Below are 27,912 nucleotides of genomic sequence, written 5' to 3'. Positions count from 1 at the left end.
TGCTATGTCCTATTGCAAAATTGCATTGGTAGGACATGAGCGATATCGTCAGACAGATTTATGCCTAGAAAGGCATGTTATGAAAGCTGAAGTGAGAGATATATGCTCTAACCAATATGGGAGATTAATTTGTCCCTAATTTGTAAGATAGCGATATAAGCAATATGTTTTAAGTATTCCTGGTTTTGTTGGATACTGTTGCAACATACATAAAGAGATCAATTAACAGCTGACAGGTTGCTTTTGCATAGACATGTGATAAATTGCAATTTCTTAATTGTGCGTGCGTCTTTTGCTGTTTAAATGTGTCACTTTATATACATTGCTCAAGGTCAGTGGCAAACGCAGGATTTTCAGAAGGGGGTTTCCAGAGGGGCGGAGCAAAGCACGGAGATGGAAACTTAGGTGACCCAGTATATGCCGAGTCAGTTAAAGTATTATAGATAGACCAAATGTATATAAATAATAATAATAAAAAAAAATATATATATATACATACATACATACATACATACATAATGTATGTATATATATATATATATATATATATATATATATATATATATATATATATTTTTTTTATTATTATTATTATTATTTATATACATTTGGTCTATCTATAATGTATCCAACAAAAACATATTGCTTATATCGCTATCTTACAAATTAGGGACAAATTAATCTCCCATATTGGTTAGAGCATATATCTCTCACTTCAGCTTTCATAACATGCCTTTCTAGGCATAAATCTGTCTGACGATATCGCTCATGTCCTACCAATGCAATTTTGCAATAGGACATAGCAGCATATTGCACAGATAGATCTATCTTTTTCCTATACAGGCACCTACTATCATTCAAGAGTACTCTCATCCCCAGAAAAGGAATTCGGCAGGACCCTGCACTGGTGTAAGATCAACAGGGCACCTTAAACCTGAATAAGGGGAAAGCAGACACTCTACTATAATATAGCGCAGTTGTCGCTGGGTATAGCTCACTACCCATCAATGAATGCATAATGGGTAGCAGTAGCTTACTAACATGACCAACGTAAGTCGTCTCTTTCTCACACCTGAGACCTTATTCTTATAGTACTCTCATCTCCCCACTTGTGAACTCGGCTAGACCCTGCACTGACTATTTTGTCAACAGGGCACCTTGTTCAAAAGAAAGGTGGTGACAGTAGATACTTCTATTTGCTAACTTATACCTTTTCCCTGTTACAGAGAGACAAAATACTATGCATAGATACACATTTCAAGCTGTAAGAAGCAATTTTGTAATAATATGCTAATGAGATTACTTACTAACCTGAGGCAACCCTAGCGCTATTCTCCAATCTCCCTAACGAGGGGGAAGATATCTGCCTACCCATTACCAGTCATATTTAGACATTTAAATCGACACATGGTGAATAAGGAACTAGGCAAGCATTGCTAAGATAAAGGGAACTGACGGGAACCATAAAAGAATTAACACTTCACTAAGCTTTCAGAATTTATTGATAGTGCTTTACCTAGAGACTATAATCTAGGATATTCATCCAGCAGTGGACATTTTAATATCCCTGCAATATATGTTTTGCGTTGTCTGTCCGTTTGTAAACAAAAGTATTTTAATTAAATAAAGAATAAAAGTTATGTATTAATATAACTCATCTTTACACTACTACTGAACTTATATTTTTCATGTTACAAGTGTGCCCACAAACAAAGGAGAGTACTTTTTTCCTTCTCCCAACATATAACCTTTGTTGGGTCACAGAGCAGAGTACCCAACACTGCAAAACATCTATATCCATTGTTACCTCTGTAAAAAGAACAGAAATGGGTGCTATCTGGGGGTTGTAACAATTCCTGTTGTGTTTCTTGGCACCATTGGGGGAGGGGTGGGTATATTTGTGATATTTAAGGGATTTTGGTAATGAGTTGTTTGGCAGCTTGATAGAGGTTTTTGGGTATGTGTTCAGTCTCAGTGGGGGAGGTGGGATATTATTTGAAATGTGGAGGTGTTTAGTTTGTCAAAGCAGCTTGGTCTGGGCCACTAGACTGCCAAATATATTGAAACTAACAACTTCCGTACAGGTGAAGTGATACATTTGGTTTGGTGCCGCTAACATGAGGTCACTTCTAGAATTTTTTTCTGGGCCAATTTTAGCTCCCAATTCGCCCCTGATCAGAAGTAAAGCATATCTGGACCGTTTTTAGGGAAAATGGCGGCTCTGCACCTGCCTTAGCAGCTAGGCAGCACAGGCAGGGGGATACGATAGCTGTCCGATCGCGCCACATTTCTACAATGTGTTTGCAAATATTTTGCAATCGCATTGAGAGGAAAGTCGTGGCATACTGGGTGGCACTGCCATCTGCTGGACATCTCCCACCTTTTATTTGCAAACTGCAACTAATACTGAGTCAGGCCCTTACTATAGTTTACATTGATACTGAATGTGAAAAAATGACACACTTTGCATTAACAAAATATGGGCCAGATGTCAGCTTCCCACCCTGTCCTCGCACAAGGCACACACAAAGCTTAGACACCTGAGAGTGTCTTAGTTTTGCGTGCATGATCTACATTATTCGATCGCAGAATATGTTTTTTTTGTTTTTTTGCTCCTACGCTATTATTAACCTCAATAACATTAATTTCCAGACTATCTTGAATACCTCACACCTCACAATGTTGTTTTTAAGCTGAATGGTTCCACCAAGGTAGCTGTATGCTAAGCGACACGATGGGCGGCACAAACACGTGGCTCATCTAGGAGTGGCATTGCAGTGGCACACAGGATGGCAGTTTGAAAAACTAGACCCCAAAGAGCGCACAGTGCCAAAAAAAGAGGTACAAGATGGAATTGTCCTCCCACCCACCCATAAATAACACATGTACAATTTAACAAACCAATCATTTCAGCGACAGGGTGCGCCACACGACTGTGGCTGAAATTATTGGTTTGTTTGGGCCCCCACAAAAAAAGAAGCCATTCTTCTCTCCCTGTACAAACCAGCTCTACATAGGCAAGGTGTCTTATTCATCTTCATCCCATGATTCCTCACCCCCTTCAGTACGTACATTCTTATCTTCACATATTATGAATTCATCCCCGCTGGAATCCACAATCACATGTCCCTCTTTATTCTCTGGAGGCAATTGCTGAACAGCATCTTCTCCACATTTTGTGAAAGCTACCTTCCATGCCGCTCGTTGACCAGGTTCAGGGCTGCACTAAAAACTATTTCAGACTACACACTGGAGGGGGGGGGGGTGTCAATTCAGGTAAAATAGAGCCAGTTTGTGCCTCCAAACTGCCTTTTTTTTCTGCCAGTACAGGTACGGACTGTCTGACATATGTTTACTTGGATGATGTCACCAAAGTAATCCTCCACCATTTTTTCAATAGCGACAGTAGACATGTCAGCAATTGTTGGCAGGTCCTTCAGTCCGGACCAGCTGTCCAAACTTGTTCCTACCTGCCTTGCATCACCACTAGTGGGTTGGGAAGGAAATCTGCCCCGTTTCCTCGCAGCCACAGGTGTGGGAGAAAATTAAGGAAGAGCTGTTGCCGTGTCATGGTCCACTTCAGATGACAATTTCCTGACCAGCAGGTCTTTGTACCTTTGTAGACTTGTGTCTACCAGAAACAGAGACACAACATAAGCTTTAAACAGAGGATCGAGCACAGTGGCCAGAATGTTTTGATCTGACTTAAATAGACTGACCACCCTCATTTCCTGGCAAAGCATAGGAAGGGCTTCATCCATAATAGCTACATGCTTTGCATAATCCCAATGCTTTAGCTCCTTTTTCACTTTCTGCAGCTGCTTCTGCAACAGCCTCATCACCTGACTCAAGCTGGCAGTGGCGGAACTGACTTCATGTGTGGCAAGTTCAAACAGCTGGAGAACCTTGCACAACACTGACTGAACTGACACTTGGAGGTACAGAATTACAAAACTCTGATCATGTGCAGAATCTTGGAGTGGTACTAGATGGTGGATTGACACTTAAACATCAGATATCAGCCACAATCAAATCCTCATTCTTTCATCTGAGGAACATAGCCAGAATCAAACACCTAATCCCATCTGAAGATGTGCCAAAAATCATACATGCATTTGTATCATCTCGTTTGGATTACTGCATTGCCCTCTACCTTGGTCTCCCAGCAAAAGAACTGCACCGATTACAACTGGTACAAAACACAGCTGCCAGGCTGTTAACTAACCAGCCCCATTCTAGCTACATTACTCCCATTCTCTACTCCCTTCACTGGCTGCAAATAAAATGGCAAATACTTTTCAAGATCAATCTACTGAGTTTCAAAGCCCTACATGACCAAGGCCCAAGGTACCTGAAGCAGCTTCTGATTCCATACTGTCCCACCAGATTACTGCAATCTGTAGATGAAGGACTTTTAGCAGTACCTAGGAACTCCCGTAATTCTCCTGGGGGTCAAGCTTTCAGCCATTCAGCTCCAACTTTATTGAACTCACTTCCCTGCAAAGTTTGAGAATCCCCCACTCTAGAATGCTTCAAAAACAGACTCAAGACTTTCCTATTTACTCAAGCGTTTCCTTTAGTCCCTTAAGTATTGTTTATGAAAATCTTTTATGTACTTCATTGTTCCTGTACTGTATTATATTCATTCTATCTGTTAAGCGCCTTGAGTCCTATTGGAGAAAGAGCGCTATTTAAATCAAGTTATTATTATTATTATTATATTATTATTAACACTGAAATCAGGTGCATCCCATCGTAGGTGGCTGTGTAGGCTGGAATGGCTTTTTGCTGCTCCTCCATCCTCTGCAGCATATAGAGGGTGGAGTTCCAGAAAGTCACAACCTCTTGTTTAAGGTGATGGCAGGGCAGGTTCAGTAGTTTTTTTATGGTGCTCCAGTCTTTGGCAGGCAGTGGCAGAATGGTAAAAGTGTCCCACAATTTTGCCGGCCACTGCAAGCATCTTCTGCACGCCCGTCATTTTCAAGAAAATGCTGCCCCACCAAATTTATTGTGTGGTCAAAAAATTGGCGAATCTTGGAAATTACCCATATGTAATGCCCGCACAATGTTACTGGTGTAGAGGGAGTTAAATTTGGGTGGGGTGTGTTGAAACTGAAATTTAAATTGCATTATAAAAATAATGCAGCCAGCATTTACCCCGCACAGATACGAAATAACTCACTCAAATCTAACTCTCTCTGTACATGTTACTTCTGTCCCACCTACAGTGCACATGGTTTTGCCCATTTTGAGAACAAATTTGTACTGCAATCAGATATGAATAAGGGCCGTTTTCCAATACCACAAATCCCCAGGAGAGTTTAAGTGAGGTAAGCCACTACCCGATAATTTCCCTCAGTTTTTCTAAGAGGTTGTTGGCGTTGTGCCTCTTACTGAAACCGGTGATACACAGTGTAGCATGCCTTGGAAGAAGCTGGCATTTTGGAGATGCTGCTGCTGCTGTTGCTGCGGAAGGCGATACATCTACCCAGTGGGCTGTCAGTCATATTGCCCTGTACCACTTGTCTACATGTCCGTGGTTAAGTGGACAGTGGGTACAAATGCATTTTTCAGTGCACTGAGGACACTTTTTTGGACATCTCTGTACAATCTCGTTATCACCTGCCTAGTGAAGTGTAATCTCGACGGGATTTGGTACCGGGTACACAATACCTCCATCAATCGTGTATACTGTCTAAAACCAGCATATCGGTCAAGGCAGCATTTATCCGCTTTGCCATAGGATGACAACTGTTGTTGTACTCATCGCAAACGACTGTTGGATGGTGAATTGCTTAGTGGGTTTGAATGATGCAAAAGCAGCAGCGGCAGCAGTAGGCGTAGTGCTGCAAGATCCTCCGGAAGAATTCCCAAAATAAGAGGAGTCAGTCATGGCGGTGACATGGTCTGCAGGACTACCTTCAATCTGGATTGAGGAGGAAATTGACAAGGAGTGACTTGCTGGTGTGGTTTTCAGGCACTTGGATACATCAGGATCAAGGGATATAGGTGTCTCTGAACTCGTTACGGTCCTAGCCACAGTTTCTGAACTAAACAGTGACTTATGAATGAACGTCAGGTGACGTATAAGCGAGGATGTCCCTAGGTGGTCAACGGCCTTACCCCTACTTATTGCAGCTTTACATAAGCTACACATGGCAGTATCTTCCTTGTCAACTTCCTCCTCAGTGCAAGCTACATCAATATCCTCCTCCTGCTGTACAACATTCTCAAAATCAGAAACTGTACTGTGGGTGATCCTTCCAGCATATACAGAGGGCATGCAAATGGTGAAAGGTGCTAACTCTTCCCGTAAAGGGAAGGTCAGGCATCTTCACCACCAACACCCTAGGACTCCTTGGGGATTTGTCATACCATGTCTTTAGAAGGCACATTTGTTTGCTGTGGTTGTTTTTACAGCTTAACTCTCTTACATTTTCTAGCAGGTGGGAGGAGGAATGCTTAGATCATTGTGTGAAGCTGAACAACTAGTCATAAACATAGGCCAGGGCCTTAGCCGTTCCTTGCCACTCTGTGACATACCTGTAAATGGCATATTGGCAAGCTTAAATTACTCCTCAAACCATTTACATTTATTTATTTTTCTTCGTTACTGAACTTTGCCATTTTAGATTTTAAATGCCCTGTGCAATGAAATTGGGCATTGGCAGACAATGTTGCTGGCATTTAATTTTTCTATGTCATGACAGCAGCTTCAGCACTAGGAGAATGTGGTTCATGTACTTTCACTATTTTATCTTCCAAATATCTTCATTATCTTTCTGGAGTATCACTAGACTGGAGTTATGCAGCAATATCACTGGACTGGACTTATGTAGCAGTATCACTGGACTTTAACTGCAGTGTTTATGGACTTATGCAGCACTTTAATGTCAGTGCCACTGGACTGGATTTATGCATAAATATCACTGGACTAGACGATACACACATTAACACTGGACTAGACTATACCGCAGTATCACAATATAAAAAAACAAACAGAAAAAAAAACATAACATATCCCTCCTGTGGCTCCGTGACATCTCTCCACTTGATCCAGTCATCCACCAATCAGCATGCTGACAGCCATTCACTGTCTGACTGCAGGCTTGGAAGCAGGAAGAGAATACTGCCTGGTTGCTCGCTACTGCCTCCCAAGAAGCTCAGGAGGCAGATACATACAACCCAATCTGACCCAGCTTAAAGGCCCCTGGGAAACTGCCCATTAAACCCATATGTTAAGATAGCCCAGAACCAATTATAAACTGTATATATCACGATGATACTTCTAATATCTGCCCAGGAAAATTGTCTTCACATACTGTAGGTTGAATGGCAGCACAATCATTTTATTCATTTTTGAGTGAATCTTGTTCAGGCAAACAACTGGTTTTGTTGTTTATTTGAAAGACAAATAGATACAGTAGTCTTCAGTGTCTGTGAATGACACTACGCTGCAGTGCTCGCTGGGAGGAGGGAGGTGGTACACAGCCAGTGTGTCACTCATCAGTATCACGTGTCCTCGCTCCGGCTCATCCTGGGGCTGTGGTACTGTGTGAAATCTGACATGAGTGTCTGAGGCAGCGGCTGAGGGCGCGAGCAGAGTGACACTGGACTGTCGGATGGTGAGTTACTTGTGGCACAGTTCAGTTCGGCAGTTGTTTGTTGTCCCAGTCTGCAGCCAGGCAGAGAGCCAGCAGCAGAAGACAGCCAGCCCACACCTGCAGCGCAGTCGGCAGTGCTGTGTCCCCTCCTGCAGTCACACTGTCACCAGTCCAGTCCTCTTCTGTACCCTTTTCTGGTGCCCTGCTCTGCCCAGGCCTGGCCTAGCAGCTCGCTGCTTTAGTCTCTCCACTCTCCAGTCAGGTGGTCACCTGCAGGGCGGGTGATGTGCCCATCCCCAGGCCCCCAGCCCACCTCCCAGGCCCAGCCAGCCCCAGCAGCAGCTACTTTAGATTACTACTGTGGCTGGCCCAATATTATGTGATCACACACTCCCCCTGCCTGGTCTTACCGCTCCGCCTGCTTGGCCTCACTGTTCACCCTGCCAGTGCCTGGCCTCACCTCTCACTCCCCCCTTGGCAATGAGCATGTAACCCCTGGCAGAGCATATAATCCCTGGCATATTGTATGTATAATCCTGGCACAGAGCATGCAATCCCTGACATCGAGCATGGAATATGAAACCATTGGCATCAAGAATGAAACCCGTAGCAACGAGCATGTAGGTAAGCAGCACTTATATGTAATAGGCTTTACGGCGTGTGGTATTATATATAATGGGCATTACAGTATGTGGCATAATGTTTAATGGGCATTACAGTGTTTGCTATAGCATGTAATGGGCATTATGGTGTTTAGTATAATGCGTAATGGGCATTATGTTTTTTGCTATAGCATGTAATGGGCATTACGGTGTTTGGTATAATGCTTCATGGGCATTATGGTGTTTGGTATAATGTGTAATAGGCATTATGGCATGTGGTATACTATGTAATGGGTGTGTGACATTAAATCGGCATTACGGTGATTTTTTTTTTTCCGCGCGCATTGTCCCTACTTCAGGAAACATTTGAGTCCTGGCATAACGAGTCATGGACATAATGTGTAATGGGCATCACTGTGTGGGGCATAATATGTAATGGGCATTATGGCATGTGGTATACTATGTAATGGATGTGTGACGTGTAATTGGCATTATGTCAGCGCGCACTATCCATGTTGGCCCTCCTTTAGAGAAAAATTGTTGAGTCCTGGCATAACGTGTTATGGGCATCCTAGTGTGTGGCATAACTTGTAATGGGCATTACTGTGTGTGATGTAACATGTAACTGGCATTATGGTGTGCAAAATCAAGGATGAAATTAAAGCAAAGGTTAAAAAAAACAGCATAAGGCGTGGCTGGGGGCGGGTTAGTAGGTGGGCTGTGGGTGTGTCAAGGGGCGGACTACTATCTGGGAATCTCTCAACACAAATGTGGTAACTCTATCAGTGTAAGCAAACATCCATGTTATGCTCTAAGACTGGAATGTCCAAACTATGGCCATCCAGCTGTTATGAAACTACACATCCCAGCATGCATTGCCATACTTTTAGCATTCCCTAATAGCAAAACTGTGGTAAGGGACTTGTAGTTTCACAACAGCTGCAGCTCTAAGTCATCAACAACAACAACAACAAAAACAACAAAAAACACAATAGTAAACTCTTTTATAGACGCAATGTGAATTACATTTTCAAAAGACCATTCTCTTTTTGTCAGGACTTTTTGAACATCTTTTCCCCAGGAAGCATTGCCCTAGTGATAAAGCCTCACAGTAATTGAAAATTTATGATGTCAAAAAATTCCATTTCTTTATCCACTTTCTATAGGACCACATAATTGTTTGGTGAGGCCTGCTGAAGATCAGTGCTATTACTGGTGCATTCATTGGTAATTAGTTATAAATTGACACCTCAGATGCGTTTACTGACCCTAACCATTAGGATCCGCAATAAAGTGCTTACTGCCACTAGTGGGAAATCTAGTTCTGATTATGACAAATTGGCCCCTGCTGCTTCATGATACTGCACACTGATGATGTAGTGCGGCTCCTTGTGTCACTAAGGTTACATTCAAGGGTAATGCTCTACTTCAGTGTGCCTTTTATTCGCCTCTTGCAGGAAAATGTAGTAATGTATATTAATTTCAGTGATCTATACTGTACTTTTCCAATTCTCCATAAAGTACTGTAATTTGGCCCTCATTCCGGTTGGATTTTTATTTTTTTTATTTATTTATTAACAGTTTCTTATATAGCGCAGCATATTCCGCTGCGCTTTACAAAGGGGACAGTGATACAACAAAACAGGGTATTTACAGACAGTCAAAATGTAGGAGGGCCCTGCTCGCAAGCCTACAATCTATAGGGAAATAGGCATTGATACATAAGGATAGATACTGTATTCTTTATTGCATCGATTCCACCAGAATGCAAGGTTCTATGACTGGTTCTGGAATTTGATAAGCTTGCCTGAAGAGATGAGTTTTTAGGGAACGCTAATAGGTTTGGAGACTGGAGGAGAGTCTTATTGTGCTTGGGAGGGCATTCCACAGAGTGGGTGCAGCCCGAAGAATGTCCTGCAGTCGGGAATGGGAGCGAGTAATGAGTGTAGATGAGAGACGCAGATCTTGGGAGGAGCATAGAGGTCGTGTTGGATGATATTTTGAGATAAGAGAAGATATGTATGTTGGTGTAGTTTGGTTTATGGCTTTGTGTGTAAGTAAAATAATTTTGTATTGAATACGGTAGAATACAGGTAACCAAAGAAGTGACTGACAGAGTAGCTTTGCAGACGATGGACGTCTGGCTAGGAAGATTAGCCTTGCAGCTGCATTCATAATGGACTGTAGTGGTGAGAGTCTGTATTGGGGAAGGCCAATAAGGAGACATTGCAATAATCAATGCGTGAGATGATGAGAGCATGGATTAGAGTTTTTGCAGTGTCTTGTGTAAGGTAAGGGCGAATTTTAAATATGTTTTTTAGGTGCATGTGGCATGATTTTGAGACAGATTGAATGTGGGGAACAAATGAAAGTTCTGAGTCAAGGATAACACCTAGGCAGCGAGCTTGAGAGGTAGGAGTGATTTTCATCTTCTCAACAGCGATAGAGATATCAGGTTGGTAACTACTATTTATTGGCGGACATATAATTAATTCTGTTTTTGAGATATTAAGTTTGAGGTGGCGAGATGACATCCAGGATGAAACAGCAGAAAGGCATTCAGAGACACGGCTCAATACAGATGGGGACAGGTCCGGGGAGGATAGGTAGAGCTGAGTATCATCCGCATACAGATGATACTGAAATCCAAAGGAGCTGATTAGTTTGAAGAGATGAGGTATAGATTGAGAAAAGCAGGGGACCTAAAACTGAACCCTGAGGTACTCCAACTGAAAGAGGTAGCGAAGAGGAGGTAGAATCAGAGAAACGAACACTAAAGGAGCGGTTAGATAGGTAGGATGAGAACCAAGAGAGGGCTGTGTCTTTAAGACCTATGGATTGTAGTGTTTGTATGAGAAGTGTGTGGTCAACAGTGTCAAAAGCAGCAGAGAGATCTAGAAGAATTAGTTGTGAGTAGTGGCCTTTAGACTTAGCAGTGACCAGATCATTCACAACTTTAGTCAGTGCTGTCTCTGTGGAGTGTTGGGCACGAAAGCCTGACTGATGCAGGTCCATTAAGTTGTGCGAGTTAAGAAAGTGTGTGAGGCGAGTATAGGCAAGTCTTTCAAGTAGTTTGGAGGTGCATGGAAGTTGAGAAATGGGACGGTAGTTTGAGAGAGAGCTTGGATCAGAATTCTGTTTTTTCAGAATCGGAGTAATAACTGCATGTTTGAACAATGAAGGAAAGACACCAGTAGAGAAAGCGAGGTTACAGATTTTAGTTAAGATTGGGATGAGCACAGGAGACAGAGATTTACTTATTTGCGAGGGTATAGGGTCAAGAGGAGAGGTAGTAGAGTGGGAGGCAGAGAAAAGTGCAGATACTTCATCTTCATTTGTGGGATCAAATGAAGCAAATGTTTCAGAGGGCTCAGGTATGGAATTGAGCATATCACCAACTGAGTTGGAGCATACCAATTCATCTCTGATCTTGTCAATCTTATCCCTGAAGTAGGAAGCAAGATCTTGTGCATGGATAGTGGTTGGTGGCTTGGGTGAGGGAGGGTTGAGTAAAGATTTAAATGTATTAAAAATATGTTTTGGGTTAGAAGCTTGAGCAGAAATGAGAGTTTGGAAATATGTTTGTTTGGCAGTTTCCAGGGCATAACTATAGTACTGGAAGATATTCTTATACGTAAAGAAATCCATTGGACTGTGAGATTTATGCCATATACGCTCAGCTTTGATTGAGATATTTTGTAGGTATCTCGTTAATTTAAAGTGCCACGGTTGGCGTCTAGGTCTACGTGGAGTGTGGTGGGTAACTGGAGCCACTTCATCCAGGGCTGTTTTGAGGGTTAGGTTTAGGTGTGATACCGCCATCTCAGGAGTAGTGAATGCAGAAATAGGAGCAAGCTGTTGTTGCAGTGAGGAGGAGAGTACTTGAAAATTAATATCATTAATATTTCTGCGGGCTTGAGGTGGATTAAAGGATTTCTGTGTTTTTGAGTTAGAAGAACTAGAGGACAGCATGCAAGAGATAAGGTTGTGATCTGAGAGAGGGAAAGGAGAATTGGTGAATTCAGACACTGAGCACAGCTTAGTGAATATCAGATCAAGACAGTGGCCATCCCGATGAGTAAAGGAGTCAGTCCATTGGGAGAGGCCGATAGAGGAGGTTAGAGAGAGTAGTTTGGAGGCATGAGCAGCAGATTTTGGGCTATCAATAGCAATGTTGAAGTCACCCATGATGATGGTTGAGATGTCAGTGGAAGTGAGGGAGCCAGGCAGAAAAATCTTCCAGAAATCGTGATGGCTGCCCAGGTGGGCAATAGATAGCTGCAACACGCAGCAAGAAAAGGGTTTAAGTTCTGATGGAATGTACCTTAAATGATGTGAATGTGAGTGATGCAACCTGTGGTATAACTTTGTATGTGAAGGATTGGGATAGTAATATTCCAACCCCACCTCCTCTGCTGTCACCAGGCCTGGGTGTGTGTGTGTGAAGTGGAGAGCACCGTGTGACAGGGCTGCAGGGGAGGCTGTGTCTGATTGTGAGAGCCATGTTTCTGTTATAGCCAGCAGGTTGAAGTTGTTTGAAATGAAGAGGTCATTGATGGATGTTAATTTGTTGCCAACAGAGCGTGCATTCCATAATGCACATTTTAGTGATTTGGGGGATGAAGGGAGGCATTTGATGTTTATGAGGTTAGTTGGATTACTATGTTCCTGAGAGTTAGGTGCCTGCGATTGGGGCAAGCAGCTGGGGCCTGGATTATTTGGACGACTGCAGTAACTTCTGAATTCTTCACGGCCCTTTGTTGGAGAAACCCATGGCAGAGAATGGTACACCCCAGGGGAAGGCCCACAAAAGAACAACTACCACGTTTAGCAGCGACAAAGATTTATTTAAAGGTACTTGGATTGGCCGCGGCAATACTTCGACAAACATGTGCAAATGGCAGGAAAAAGACTCAATAAATACACAGTCCCGACAGGGAATTACAAGCACAGTAACCACTCTAGTATTCCGAATTGGCTGGATATTCTCGGTCAAAACTGGTACCTCACGAATAAGACAAGAAGAAAGACCATTGGCAAGAAAATGACAACCTGTTATTAAAAATGCTATAACAGTGAATATAAGACGGCAGTATACTTAAAATGTCCGCCAGTTGGCGCTGCCCAGGCTATATCTATTAAACATCTATCCTTGGCTCTGCAGCCCATCTGAACTTACTAATAACTTAATGCAAATAAGTAATGAATCACATACACTGTCCCAAATAAAAAGTCTCTGGCTCCAAGAACTGGTCCTACGAAGAAGGAAGAGAAAAGCAGTTGGATAACCTAGGTTACCGATTTGAGTGCTTGATATGATATGTCTCTCTATAGTAGCAGCTGCTTTAGTTAGAGGGTAGTCAGTCCTCTTGGAGAAGAACACAAAAAAGATGCTGATATGAGGACCATACCACTATATACAAAGCAGCGCTGGACAACAATAGTTTAAAAAAATTGACAATATTTAATAAAAACTATTATGCAAATAAAGCCACACTATATAATTAGCAATAGCTAAAAAAAGCATAGTAATATAAAAAGGACCTGAGGTACATTTATTGCCACATACTATGTGGTAAGCTTGGGGGCATATGGTATAGCTATGTCTTTCCGTATAAATGGAGGTGTAAGGGGTATATCCGGAGGTGTATCATTTTTACCGAGCCGGGTACCACAAATATGTATTTGTTCCTTAGATATCAGGCAGTCCCATATACTCCTTGTGGAATTAAGCAATCAGCTATTGGGTAAGAATGCAATTTCTCTAACAGAGACAGTCCTCCTTACAAGTGTTGTCCTTGTGCATGTGGATTATGACTGGTCCCCAAAGAAAGAAAGGTTGTCCTCAGTCCAATTATAACACCTAGAAAAATGGGATAGTCCTAATCCTTGCGCCAGAAGATAGCAGCTGGTATCCCTTTGGAAGAAGAATCGCCACACTTCAATAATACAGATTATTAGACATAGATAAAGGTAACCAGCGCTTGGTGCCTGATGGAAAATAAACTCTATCAGGGAAGGTTGAATGAGATTTCCACCCTCTGTATGGGTCTGTGGTCTTACTGGCAGTGAACTCACATTAAAATACTAATCTCGCATACACAAAAAGGTTTCTTTTACCACTCTCCCTGTGTGGAGTTAGCGCTCCCCTCAGATAGCAGATAGCAGATACTGGCATATGACAGGCACTCAACTTACTTGAGATTTCTGTCACGCTTTCACTCAAAGGTTTCTTTCTCAGTGATGAAGCAGCCAGAAGTACACAAAAATAGACTCTTTATTCCGCACACTCCAGGACATAAAGGTCAGCAAACAGATGGTGATGATAATAGGAGGGAAGGGAGAATACAACGAGTGGGTGAAGACGGCTCCAAGCTCCAGGCTGGTCGGCGTGGCGTGCTGCAGACACGGTGAGCCCGGCGTTCACTTGTAAGTACTTGTGAGCGCTGGCGTCCGTCCACCGGAGATCCCGCTGGTACGTCTGTTTTCTCCTTTAACCCTCTGCGGCAGGTAGATCTACAAGTACTTACAAGTGAACGCCGGGCTCACCGTGTCTGCAGCATGCCACGCCGACCAGCCTGGAGCTTGGAGCCGTCTTCACCCACTCGTTGTATTCTCCCTTCCCTCCTATTATCATCACCATCTGTTTGCTGACCTTTATGTCCTGGAGTGTGCGGAATAAAGAGTCTATTTTTGTGTACTTCTGGCTGCTTCATCACTGAGAAAGAAACCTTTGAGTGAAAGCGTGACAAAAATCTCAAGTAAGTTGAGTGCCTGTCATATGCCAGTATCTGCTATCTGCTATCTGAGGGGAGCGCTAACTCCACACAGGGAGAGTGGTAAAAGAAACCTTTTTGTGTATGCGAGATTAGTATTTTAATATGAGTTCACTGCCAGTAAGACCACAGACCCATACAGAGGGTGGAAATCTCATTCAACCTTCCCTGATAGAGTTTATTTTCCATCAGGCACCAAGCGCTGGTTACCTTTATCTATGTCTAACAATTATAACACCTGACGTGTTTCCCTGCTACATCAGCAGCTTTATCAAAGGTGCTTTGTATATACTGGTGTGGTCCTCTCATCAGCATATTTTTGGTGTCCCACAAAGAAGGGCCTTCAAACTGACATAAGTTAAGTCCTATAGTAGTATGCACACTAATTTATATTCCACGGAAAAGGATTAGGGTTAAAACGGTCCTCAGAGAGACAGACAGGTTCCCTTTGATTGGGTGACCCCCCTGTTTGGGGCTTGGAACAAGTTGCAGGGGTTAACCTTGATATATATATATACAGTGTATATATATATATATATATATATATATATATATATATTCCAAGCCCGTAGTTGCTGATATATATATATATATATATATATATATATATATATATATATATATATATATATATATATATATATATATATATATATATATAAATAGGGGCTTTGATAAAGCCGCCGACAGACGCAGACGGAGAAACGCGTCAGCTCTACACTACTCATCCACGGGAGCCTGAACTGCCAAAGCGTTACCGGAGGCTACAAATTACTAAGGTACTCCGTTGAAAATCAGCTGTGCACAGCCATCATTATAGCAGGGCTCCCTTATTGGATTGACTGGCTTACCTTATTTAATGATTGCAATCGAGTGTACTGCATATTGGTTTTTTAACCAGAAAAATAAAAAATTGGCTTTTGCAAACCAGGGAAGTATAAAATACCCCCACAAGCTCCACACTTTTTAGAAAAATTCACTTATACATATTTTAATATATTTTTATATTTTTGCAATTTTTTCTGTATTGTATCGGCCGGTACATTTCTGTCTTCAGCAATAAATGTGATGTTTTATTATTATTTTTTCATGATTTTCTATGTATTTTCCATGTATTTCTAATTTATATAAATATGTATATCGATTACAATTTCTCTGACTGGCTTTTTATATTTTGATTACATATATAGTATTATTTATTAATTGTTAATTAATTTAAGCTTATTGGTTCCCAGCACTACTGTTAGTGTTGTTTGTTTCTTCTTGTCTTTAGGGATTGGTTATCCCGCATGATTAGCAGCTGGAACCCATAGGGTTACTTTAACGCTCAATATCTGTCTTTGTTTGTGGACCTAGCACCCTGTGGTTCATGTTAACCCCTTCAGCTCTGGTCAAAAGGGAAGGGCCCGCTAAGTAGTATTGGCTGCAATTGTTTTAGCTCCTTTGGGTGCATCGGGGAACATAAAAGGGGTACACCTGAAGTTGGGTGCCACAATCGCACTTCGGGATAAACATCATGACCATCAGTCATGATGTTCATCTGTGACTGCAGCCTGAGTTATTAGGGCCAGATGTATCAAGCTTCAAAAGGTGATAAAGTGGAGAGCTGGCCAATCAGCTCCTACCTGTCATTTTTCAAACCCAGCTTATGACATGGCAGGTAGGAGCTGATTGGCTGGCTGTTTATCGCTCCATTTTATCACTTTTTGAAGCTTGATACATCTGGGCCTAAAAATGAAAAAAAAAAAGATGTTGCCGGCAGCAACAAATTCTATCATGATGGATCCCTCCACCAGTGCTGGGAGTGAAGCCTGAAGGCTTCTAAAGGGTAACACCTGCTTTAGTGCATCTCGCCCCAAAATTAGAACAGTTTAGGAAAAATTCATCAAGATTGTGGTAAAGTTGGTTTTCTACTGTATTTATCAGCATTCAGCAACACTTTCAGTAGCAAATAAGTTGAAAATGGTCACTGTAACACTAGGATAGCATGGTCGGATACATGGAACAAAAGGTAGCGAATACATTGATGGGCAGGTCAGTGGGGTCCGTCCAGCGTTTCATGGGCACGCCATAGAAACCCTGAGCGGGCCATCAGAATGCAGGCATGTCCTGGACTGCTTGGAGTGGGCGGCTGATATCATATGATGCCAGAGTCCGCCCCCATCTCGTCCAGGATAAAAGTAAGTACTGTATAGACTTACTTTTAACTACGAAGGGAGGAAAAGTCATTTGATGGTGAGCGACCATTGAATGATTTTTCCTCGTTGCGGGCGGAGGTGTAAAAAAGGGGGGATGTGAAACCGCGCTTTTAAAAAAGGGGGGATGTGAAACCGCGGAGGTGTAACCCTAAAATGATGTGTACTAAGGGCCTAATTCAGATATTAATGGAAACTTTATGGGTTATGAACATCTGGGGACAGATGTAACAATTCGGCGGATGTGCGGGATGCGAGCCAAACTCAGACATTTTTGTAATGGGGCATACACTTACAATGCATCTTTTGCCTATGGGATCTCTTTAAAAAACATCCGAGTTTGGTTGACAACCCACACGGCTGCCGAATTTGGGCAGCATTACAGGAAGTGTGTTGAACTGTATACTGTATGTGCTGGACCTATACCGCACAGGTCCAAACTGGGTCTGGGTCATCCGAAGCAGTGTGGTTTCAGATGTCAGATAATTGACTATATCCAGCTATTTGGAGGGAAGTAAAGGAGCATTTTATGAAATGGTGGCATGTAATCCATGTATTGAAGGCAAACCGAGGGCAGCGTCTTCTGATTTATCTTCACCTACACTGACAGAGTGATAACTCTAGCTATCTGCAGTAACCTGAGTGCAATAAAAGATGTTCACGCAGAAGATCTGGGGTGAAATGTAATAGGATGATAGATTCATAAAGTGAGAGATTTGGTAAGAAATATCCTGTTTTTTTAAAGCAGCAATCATTTACACTGCAATACCAGTTTGATTTTGAGGTGTAAGTGATTGCCACTTTAAAAACAGATTTCTTATCAAATCTCTCACTTTCTGATTCTCTCATCCTATTACATTTCACCCCTGATGTGTGTTTGGATGCATCCACAGATGGCAGAAGCTTGCAGTGGGTGTCTTTCTACTACAGATGCACCCTGCTGCTTGCATATATTACCACAGCAGATGCATGCAAAGTCACAGTGGCTGTGTAGTACTGTGCATTTCTGAATGGGGGCTTAAAATATTGAAACCAATTGCAAACTGGTTATTGAAAAGTGAATTAATAACATTTATTCTAATTTGCCCACTGTTCTGAGCATCTATGCAGTGCTTTCATTGGAAGAATGATGCTACCTTAATAGCATCATAGACAATGTGCATACTGTGACTCTTCAAGATATCTGAACTATACAGTTAGTCCTTGCCTAATTCCATACAAATATATTATATACAGTACTACCCAAATAGACTATATTTGTATATTCTACAACCAATGTTAGTATTAAACATTATGTTATGCTGCTGTATGTCATTTTTATTCTTGATTCATAATTTAAACTCTAAGAAATAATTCATAGCCTGAAAATAAAATGTTACAGCTGTTTGCATTTGCATCGCTGGTACCGGTGCCACTATAAAATTACAATATTATTGGAGCTAGGCATTCACAAAATGAACTGTAAGTTTGTTAGGGCAGAGATTCTATTTGGAAAATGGTCCCTTGTACTATATTAATGGTAAGGCCAATCAATACACTTCCCTTGGAGATATACTACATGAGAAAACGAAAAACAAAAACCTATTGTAAGAAAAAAAAATAAAACAAAACAAATAACTGACTTTTGGACTGGCCATAGTAAATATTCCTTTGGTCCCACCTCTTGTTTCAATAAATTATCTATTTGGGATTTCAGCTAATGCTACTACTGTTCAAACTGCATAATGACACATCAATGTTGATTGGTGTTCTGTTCAGTCTCTACTGCTGGCCAGGTCCTGGCATCTGCAGAATGGACATGACAGGTGCTGGGAGCTGTGACTGCACAGTTAAGGGGCAGCTTGATTATGGGTGTGGTACAGGGTTCCGACAGTCGGGATCATGACAGTCATTAGCCCGACGTCAGGATCCCGTGCGCATACCCCCGGCTTCTATGGACTGCATCAGCTGCAGCCCATAGATGCTGGCTAGGATTGTCAATAAGGTAGGTACTGGCTTCCTATGGAAAGCAGCTCTCTGCTTATAGCAGCCTGGTCTGGTAGTCCAAGGAGAAAACACCTCCCAATGGGACTGCCTTACTGCCGGTGACTGGCAGGTAAGACAAACAATGTGAACTTACTGCCAGTTGCAGACTGCATCTGTCTCACTCCCACAGTGGTAGATTTAACTGGGGGCTATGCTTACTTCCATTACTTTCACATGGTTGGTCAAAAGTGCTGTCTTCTTTCATATGAAATAATAAAATGGAGATATTGTAATTTATACGCCAAACATTTCTTGGTTTGTTTATTTCCCAATTTGTCTTGGAATGTTACCTTTTGTAAATCTGAAGTTTTTTTTAATTATAATTTTTCTTTTTCGCATTGGTGAATTTGCATATTCATGTTTGATTGTATTTTTTCCAGATAACTCAAAACACATAGAGTGGTTACGGGGTCCTGATGGGGAAGTATGGGTCTGGATTATGGGAGAAGGCCAGGGAGATAAGCCGTACGAGCAAATATCGGAGGAGCTCATGGCAGAGAGTGCCAGGCAGCAAGCTCAGAAGGAGGCAGAGGAACAATGGTGAGCTACCACTTACTGTGCCTCATTTGTATACTTTACATTGATTCTATTTGTTTATATCTAATGAAGGGATTTATGTCGCACTGCCTAAGTAAGTCTGTCAGGTGCTATAATACATTGGCGGATTCAGGGAGGGAAGCACCCGGGAACGTGCCCCTTGTCATTTATTTTTGTAGCTGTGGACCAGGGCTTTCAAACGAGCCCAGCCCTGTGTCACTAGCCCCCCGGGAACCCGAGATACCGCCTGGCAAAGCTGTAACGTTTTTCCCCATAGTATAATATGGGACCCGTTAATTCCGACCCCCACCCTGTTTCGACCGCTTCCCGTTCCCCCCCCCTGGCATCACAGAAGCTTGTGGTTGATCTCATTCAATTTTAAATTGCTGGGCCTTCAATCTGATACCAGATTGATGGTATCAATTGACCAATTGACCAATATGGACTGATGGTCCATATTGGTCAATTGGTTCCAGAGATATTGCGGGTACACCGATTTTTTAATGTAATGTAATTCCATGGCTGTTCATGTGCTTTGAGGGCAAATTGCTCTGGAACGAAACGTTCCAGTTTCACTGGATCAAAATCATTCCAAGCCCACTCAAAAGTTCTTCAAAATGATACTTGTCTCATGTAAATGGGTCAGTTGGTTCCGAAGATATAGCCGGTTAAATGAGATAACTGGTTAAAGGGGGGAGGGGTGGTTTTCTCTCCCCCCTCACACCAGAAAATGCAGGGACTAGGCTGGTGTAAAAGGGGCCAACCCGGGAATGCATTTTCTGGTGTGAGAGGGGTATTATTTCAAATAGCCGGGACCTGCAGTGCTCTGAATACAGCCAGGCTCTGCCACTGTCAGTGGCTATCACTTCTGCCTGGCGGCGGCCGCCCCCCATTTACCGGGAGCATGTATTCCCCCTTGGCAATGAGCATGTAATCCCACATGGCAACGAGCATGGAACCTCTGGCAATGAACATGGAACCCTTGGCATTGAGCATGTAGATAAGCAGCACTTATGTAGCATAATTTTTAATAGGCATTATCGTGTTTGGCATAATACATAATGGACATAATGGTGAGTAACTTAACGTGTAATGGACATTATGGTGTAAATGTTTAATGCAAGCCTTTGGTGGACAATGTCCCTGTTTATGAAGCGTGTTGTGAATTTTGACTTAATCTGTGTGACATTATGTAAATTCTGGCTCAATCCGTGTGGCATTATGTGAATTTTGACTCAATCCATGTGTTATTATGTGAATTTTGTCTCAATCCGTGTGGCATTATGTGAATTTTGTCTCAATCCTTGTGGCATTATGTGAATTTTGTCTCAATCCTTGTGGCATTATGTGAATTTTGGCTCAATCGGGTGGCATTATTGGAATTTTGGCTCAATCCGTGTGTTATTATGCGAATTTTGGCTCAATCCTTGTGGCATTATGTGAATTTTGGCTCAATCCGTGTGGCATTATGTGATTTTTGGCTCAATTCGTGTGGCATTATGTGAATTTTGGCTCAATCCGTGTGGGATTATGTGAATTTTGGTTCAATCCGTAAGGCATTTTATGAATTTTGGCTCGATCCGTGTGGCATTATGTGAATTTTGGCTCATTCCATTTGGCATCATGTGTAATGGGCAAGTACAGTATAATGGGGTCTAATATTTTGTTGCATAATGTGTAGAAGTTGTATATGGTGTGGTACACTACACTCAAGGACACGCCCCCTGTTGAGTGGCCACACCCCCTTTTCCGGAGCGCGCCTTTGGCGCGCGCACAACTACATCTTTCACTTTTGTCATCATGGTGGGCGTACTTTAAATGCCAGGGCCCATTTTTAATCCCATTCCCACCCTCTCACTGCCACTCTCTTAGCATGTACACTGGGACCACTAACACTGCCTCTCCCCCACCCAAACCCTCTTTTATCATGGCGCCCCCCCCCCTGTCATTTTATCCTGGATCCGCCCCTGCTATAATATACTGTATATATATTTTATATTTAGATTGTAAGCTCCTTGGAGCAGGGCCTTCTGTTCTCACAGCCCTATTCTCTAGCACTTTGTTTACAGCATGATTTTACTCGGCTACCATCTATAAACCCAGTTCTTCTCACTTGTAATCATTCATCTCTTCCAATGACAACCTGCCCTGGTAGTACATGCTTTGTTGTAGTTTTTCAATTCGGTATGGCTTTCTCCTGTTTAACCGTGTATAGTAAGGCGCTTGGTCTGAATGCAGTGGTTGTCCTGCAGCAGTTTAAAAAAGGGTTGCTTGACCCTCTTAGCAGCATAAAAGACAAGAAAACATGAAAAACTGTGCTGAACAAATTTAATCCTGTTTACCCTGTGTTGTTCTAATGCATGCCCTGTGTACACAGAGATGTGAACCACTTGTGTTACCTTTATAACTAAAGTGTTATATATATATATATATATATATATATATATATATATATGAAAAGGGGGGGGGTTGTGACCCTGATCCTGCGCTTGTGAGTGAGCAGCACTACTCTAAAGACTCCGCCGCTAATGGGAGTCTGATGTAAGGAATGGAGAAGAAAGGTGTAGAGGTGCGCTCAAAGGGTGGTTTCACCAGTCCACAATTTGTAAAAATACAAAGTATTTATTTTTTACAATAAAACAGTTTAAAAGAGTACAAGTTTTGAAATCGTTTTGCACTAATTTTCGTGGTTCAATACAGGACTTCAATCACAGGTGTAACATGATCATACGATAAAACCCTACGCGTTTCGTCCCCTAGGGACTTCTTCAGGGGTAGTACACCAAGATCAATAAGCCTTTTAAACCTTGATTAAGTGTATAAATCTAGAAATATACTCTTGGGTGAGTGCTTTAAAAGATGACAATGTCTCCGCTGTTAGTCTACCAATTCTGTGTTGATCCACTCGATGGAAAACAGCGATTTCAGAACTTAGGGCGCAATAAACGCCTCTCCAGCTGATGTCCTTTTCCACGTTACCGTCAGTTCTAGATAACGATGGATAGTGTTCAGAGTCTATCTGCCAAACGTACAGTCAGCGTGGAGACTCTGAACACTATCCATCGTTATCTAGAACTGACGGTAACGTGGAAAAGGACATCAGCTGGAGAGGCGTTTATTGCGCCCTAAGTTCTGAAATCGCTGTTTTCCATCGAGTGGATCAACACAGAATTGGTAGACTAACAGCGGAGACATTGTCATCTTCTAAAGCACTCACCCAAGAGTATATTTCTAGATTTATACACTTAATCAAGGTTTAAAAGGCTTATTGATCTTGGTGTACTACCCCTGAAGAATTCCCTAGGGGACGAAACGCGTAGGGTTTTATCGTATGATCATGTTACACCTGTGATTGAAGTCCTGTATTGAACCACGAAAATTAGTGCAAAACGATTTCAAAACTTGTACTCTTTTAAACTGTTTTATTGTAAAAAATAAATACTTTGTATTTTTACAAATTGTGGACTGGTGAAACCACCCTTTGAGCGCACCTCTACACCTTTCTTCTCCATATATATATATATATATATATATATATATATATATATATATATATAGTGATGTAATCGTGGCACACTCCGGACTAAACACAAAGGCAAGGTACACCAGGCACTGTGCAACGTTTCGGGGGTTTATTCCATCTTCAAGGCATATATATAAATATATATATATATATATATCTATCTATAGATATATATATATATATATATATATATATATATATATATATATATCAGGGAGAAAATAGCGGCACTCACGGACTTCATCAGGAATAAAAATAACATGCACCAACTATATTTTTACAATCTAACAAAAAAACTGTGTCTATCAGCTGTGACCTCCCACTTCCGGTGATGACGTGTTCAGAAAAAAGACACGCCCAATACTGACGTGCATAATCCGGAGTCAGACTCTCAAAAAGCAGAAAAACATGTGTGGTGACCATCACCATGGTAACCTCCCTAACATACACAAAGGTGGATCACAGCAGCTGCAAAAATAAAGTATATTACCAAATATATATATAAACTTCAACTGTAAGTGGTCCATTTAACAAAGAATGGTATAAAGCTTTTAGATCAGTAAATTATTACCGTATCCTATTAATACCAGACTATGCATATGTAAACCGTAGCAATTACATTTAAAGAAATATATTCTGCAATGGATACCATAAAAATGAAACAACATTATGCATTTGCAACAAGTGAATTTTTGAAACAATGTAATAATCACATGCATCCATGTATGATATAAGGCATACTGTTAGACTCAGATGAAACTCGTGAAGGATATGTACTCATTCAGCCCGAGTTTCCTATGTACTATATATTGTGTATTCATACACACTGGAAGGAACTAGAGACACCTTCCTCCTTAACTAGCACCCCACCCACCTGTCCCAGATTGCTTTTAATTAGGTTGGAGTCCCAACATTCAAGACTGCACACCTCAGCTTGGCACTATGAGGGTAAGTCCTACTGTACATATATGCTGAGTGTTGGTCTGTGGGACTGTGTTTGGGGCGCTGGGCTCTTTGGGCTGCTGTTGCTGGGCTGCTCCATGGCATCATATTGTACACTTTCAATCACCCCTTTAGTTTGTTTAATATATATGTAGCACCCTTCACATTTATTATTACTTCTTACCTAGGTAAGTCCTATCACATATAATTTCCCCTATCCCTTTTACTATCACTTAAATTTCACACTAATGTGATGCCATGGGGTGGTTCTGCTGGGCTGGCCTGGGGGGCCCTGTGCCCTGGACCTGTCCCAGAGTAGTGTTAGGGACTTGTCCTATTGAGGTAACCTGGATGCGGTGGACAAGCCCATACTAATGGCCATTACTATGCTAATAACCTCAAATGCAATATAGCAAGATATTAAAAGGTCTAGCATATATATTTAGTGTGCACCTGCAAACTCCTCCTCCTGCTTGCTGCACTACAAGTCTCAGCAGGTAGCACCTCATATGTCCAGGGTGTGCAGTTTAGGGCCCCTCCCCCTATGTACTATATATATATATATATATATATATATATATATATATTTATATATATATATTTATACCTCCTGCAGTTACCCATTGACCAAGTTTATACTGCCTTTACTCTATGTTTTGACAGTGTAATATTCTCCCATGCAGTTTGCGACCAGTAATGACAAGTGCATGGGGGCCCACCTGTCTAAATGCCCTGGGCCCCCCAAAAGCTTAATCTGTCACTGTGTGTGTATATATATATATATATATATATATATATATATATATATATATATATATATTTGTGTATATGTGTGTATGTATGTATTCATATATATATATATCCATTCCAAAGAACTGGCACTCAAGAGGCAGGGTAAATGTTTCAAAGCATAATTGCGTGTATTCAAGCTTTCGGGGTGCAACCCCCTTCGTCAGGACACAATCATAGAACAATGATTGTGTCCTGACGAAGGGGGTTGCACCCCGAAACCTCGAATACGCGCAATTATGCTTTGAAACATTTACCTTGCCTCTTGAGTGGCAGTTCTCTGGATTGGATCTTGCTTTCTTGTGTGGGCACCGGCGCCCGTTGTGCTAATATCAGAGTGCCGGCAGGTTTGGATTAAGGCACCGATAGAACAGCCGTACGCGGTGATCAGTCGCCGTCAGGAACCAGCCCAGCAGCCGCTTACTCGGATCTTCTCCTCCAAATCGACATGGACCAAGGGGACGTCAGATCGTCGGGATCACAGGAAGCCACGCCCAGTTCCGACGTATCAGAAAGAATTGCAACTCTGATGTTATGAGGTTTGTGCAAGCGAAAGATTGATGTCAGCAATGTCCATAACAGTTCTCGGCAGAATGTCCTTGCACATGAAGCAGAGTGGCATGTAATGTTTGCCCACAGCAAGGACACTCTCCTTCATGTGCAAGGACCCCACTGACGAAGTCCTTGACGAAATGCGTAGGGTCATGGCCTGACTGACGCTCTTTCCAAGCCGGAGACGCAAGCCGCTAGCAGCCGCCGAGCAGTCTGCTGGTGATAGAAACTGCAAGTGCCGCGAGCCGGGGATCCCTCAACGTAGTGTTCATGAGTGATCAGCTGTCTATGCTGCAAGCGTTCCTGATGTTTGCCAGTGTGGATATTTGTAATACACCATGTGGCACTGAGGACTTTTATGGCACGAGCAATGTACTAGTGATCATGGTTACTTTTTACTAAATAAACTTTTATATGTTTTGACAATATTACGCTATTGGGCGCCCCTTCTTATTCTTTGTTTGTGTGTATATATATATATATATATATATATATATATATATATATATATATATATATATATATATAGTCCGGGAATCCGCACACACATCCAGGTCCAAATAAACGATAGCGGGGTGCTCCCCAAGGAAGCAAAGTTCCATAAATATTCACAAAGTCCTGATTTGTAAACCAGAGAGGGCACTCACCAATTTGCAGATAAAATAGATGCTTTTATTAGGAACGTGAAGTCATGGTCGACGTTTCGACCCCCGAAGGGTCTTTGTCAAGACAGGATATGCTTTTCAATGTATCACCCAGGTAAGCCAAGCATACACTGAGTCTACCAAGGTGCCCCATATATACCATAGCCAATCAGGGAACAACACTCCCACTAATTACTTATCCATCAGGTGCATACAGCAATTCTGATAGGCTACAGTCATCAGACTGCGCCTGTGTAGTGAATCAGCAACCAACAACCTTCTAGCCATATGATAATAATAGCAGCCAAACATCAAACATACAACAAAACACAGAAGAGACTAAATATAAGTTTATACTACCAGGACCGCCGGGATCGTGTAGACACGCACTTAGCCGCAGTACCATCGGCGTCCTGGGCCGCACGCAGTCACATACGGCACCAGGACCCGGAAGCATGCGTGTCAGCTGCGTTCCACCCGTCCCGGACGGCGGATTGGGTAGTGAAGTCAGCTGGGTTCGGTCAGGTGACGACCGTCCACCCAGTAATAGTGCTTGCGGTCCATTTGCGTGTCAACAGCTTCAACCTCAATGAGCACCCGCAGCACTGTTATTATATCGAAAATTGGACATACTTATAAAGAAAACATGTGCATATGTAGTTTGACTTCAGTAGGTCTGGATTCAAACCAATAACGGTGGATATGTCAAATCACCGTGTCAGTACTACCGACATAATGGAGGCTAATCGTCATTCAATGGTAGTAAAGGCAAGACATACTTATAAAATAAAAACGGACAACATATAACATATAAACGGTCAAATGTGAGTGCGTTGCTCGCTTGCTCACAACAGAGCATCACTGGATATAGTAGAGCATAGACAGTACGCATACTAAAAAAATTGGCACAGGAAGGGTTGCATAGATTCACCCATGGGATATAGAGTGGGACATATAGTATAGGGACAACTATAATGATTCGACTACGCCAGGTAAAGATGGGTGCACTATGGCAGTATATACAGATATCACACCAATAATAGGAGTGTGATACAAAATAATGCATCACATATATATATTATTAAAAAACACACATGACACCCCACATGCCACTGAGGGAACCGTGGCAAATGATAGGAGGTCATGTGTGCTGTGTCTACAGACCAGTTGCCTACCAGATAAACCACCTATTGCAAAAACACATTTAGGGGGTTATTCTCATTCAACCCATTGGGGTCGATAGTATTAAGTGTGAATATCCATCGTGCTTCCTTCTTTTTGAGAATTAGTTCTCTATTGCCACCTCTAGGAGGTTTAGGCACATGATCTATTAACATACACCGAAGAGATGATGTCTGGTGCTTAAGTTTGAGGAAATGGCGGGCGACAGGTTTATCAGAGTTACCAGTTTCGATGGCAGATCTTATAGACAATCGATGGTTCGCCATCCGATCACGAAAATTGCGGGTCGTAAGTCCAATATAGTACAGTCCACAGGGACATGTGAGCATATAGATCACATGGTCCATCGTGCATGTGAGTTTATGTTTAATTTTAATTTTTTTGCCCAAATGCGGGTGGGCAAAGAATGATCCAGTCAGCATCGCTCTACATGTGGTACATGATGTGCATTTAAAACATCCAACCTTGTTGCTTTGGAGCCAGGTGTCGGCGGTGGGAGATGGCTGTACAAGAGGGCGCATCAATAGTTGTCGCAAGTTGG

General features: G+C 42.1%; 1 protein-coding gene across 1 annotated transcript in view; it reads left to right on the top strand.

Moving 5' to 3' along the window:
- SH2D4B (SH2 domain containing 4B) overlaps window positions 1–27,912 on the top strand; it is a 249,160-nt gene that overhangs the window by 71,787 nt on the left and 149,461 nt on the right. Inside the window, exon 2 of the mRNA XM_083146312.1 lies at window positions 19,583–19,742. Within this exon, the coding sequence (XP_083002438.1) occupies window positions 19,583–19,742 (160 nt within the window). The remainder of the gene's footprint in view (window positions 1–19,582; window positions 19,743–27,912) is intronic.

This window comes from Crinia signifera, chromosome 6 (genome assembly GCF_055691185.1).
Source record: "Crinia signifera chromosome 6, ASM5569118v1, whole genome shotgun sequence".
Classification (NCBI taxonomy): Eukaryota; Metazoa; Chordata; class Amphibia; order Anura; family Myobatrachidae; genus Crinia; species Crinia signifera.
This window is presented reverse-complemented; position numbering and strand designations above follow the sequence as displayed.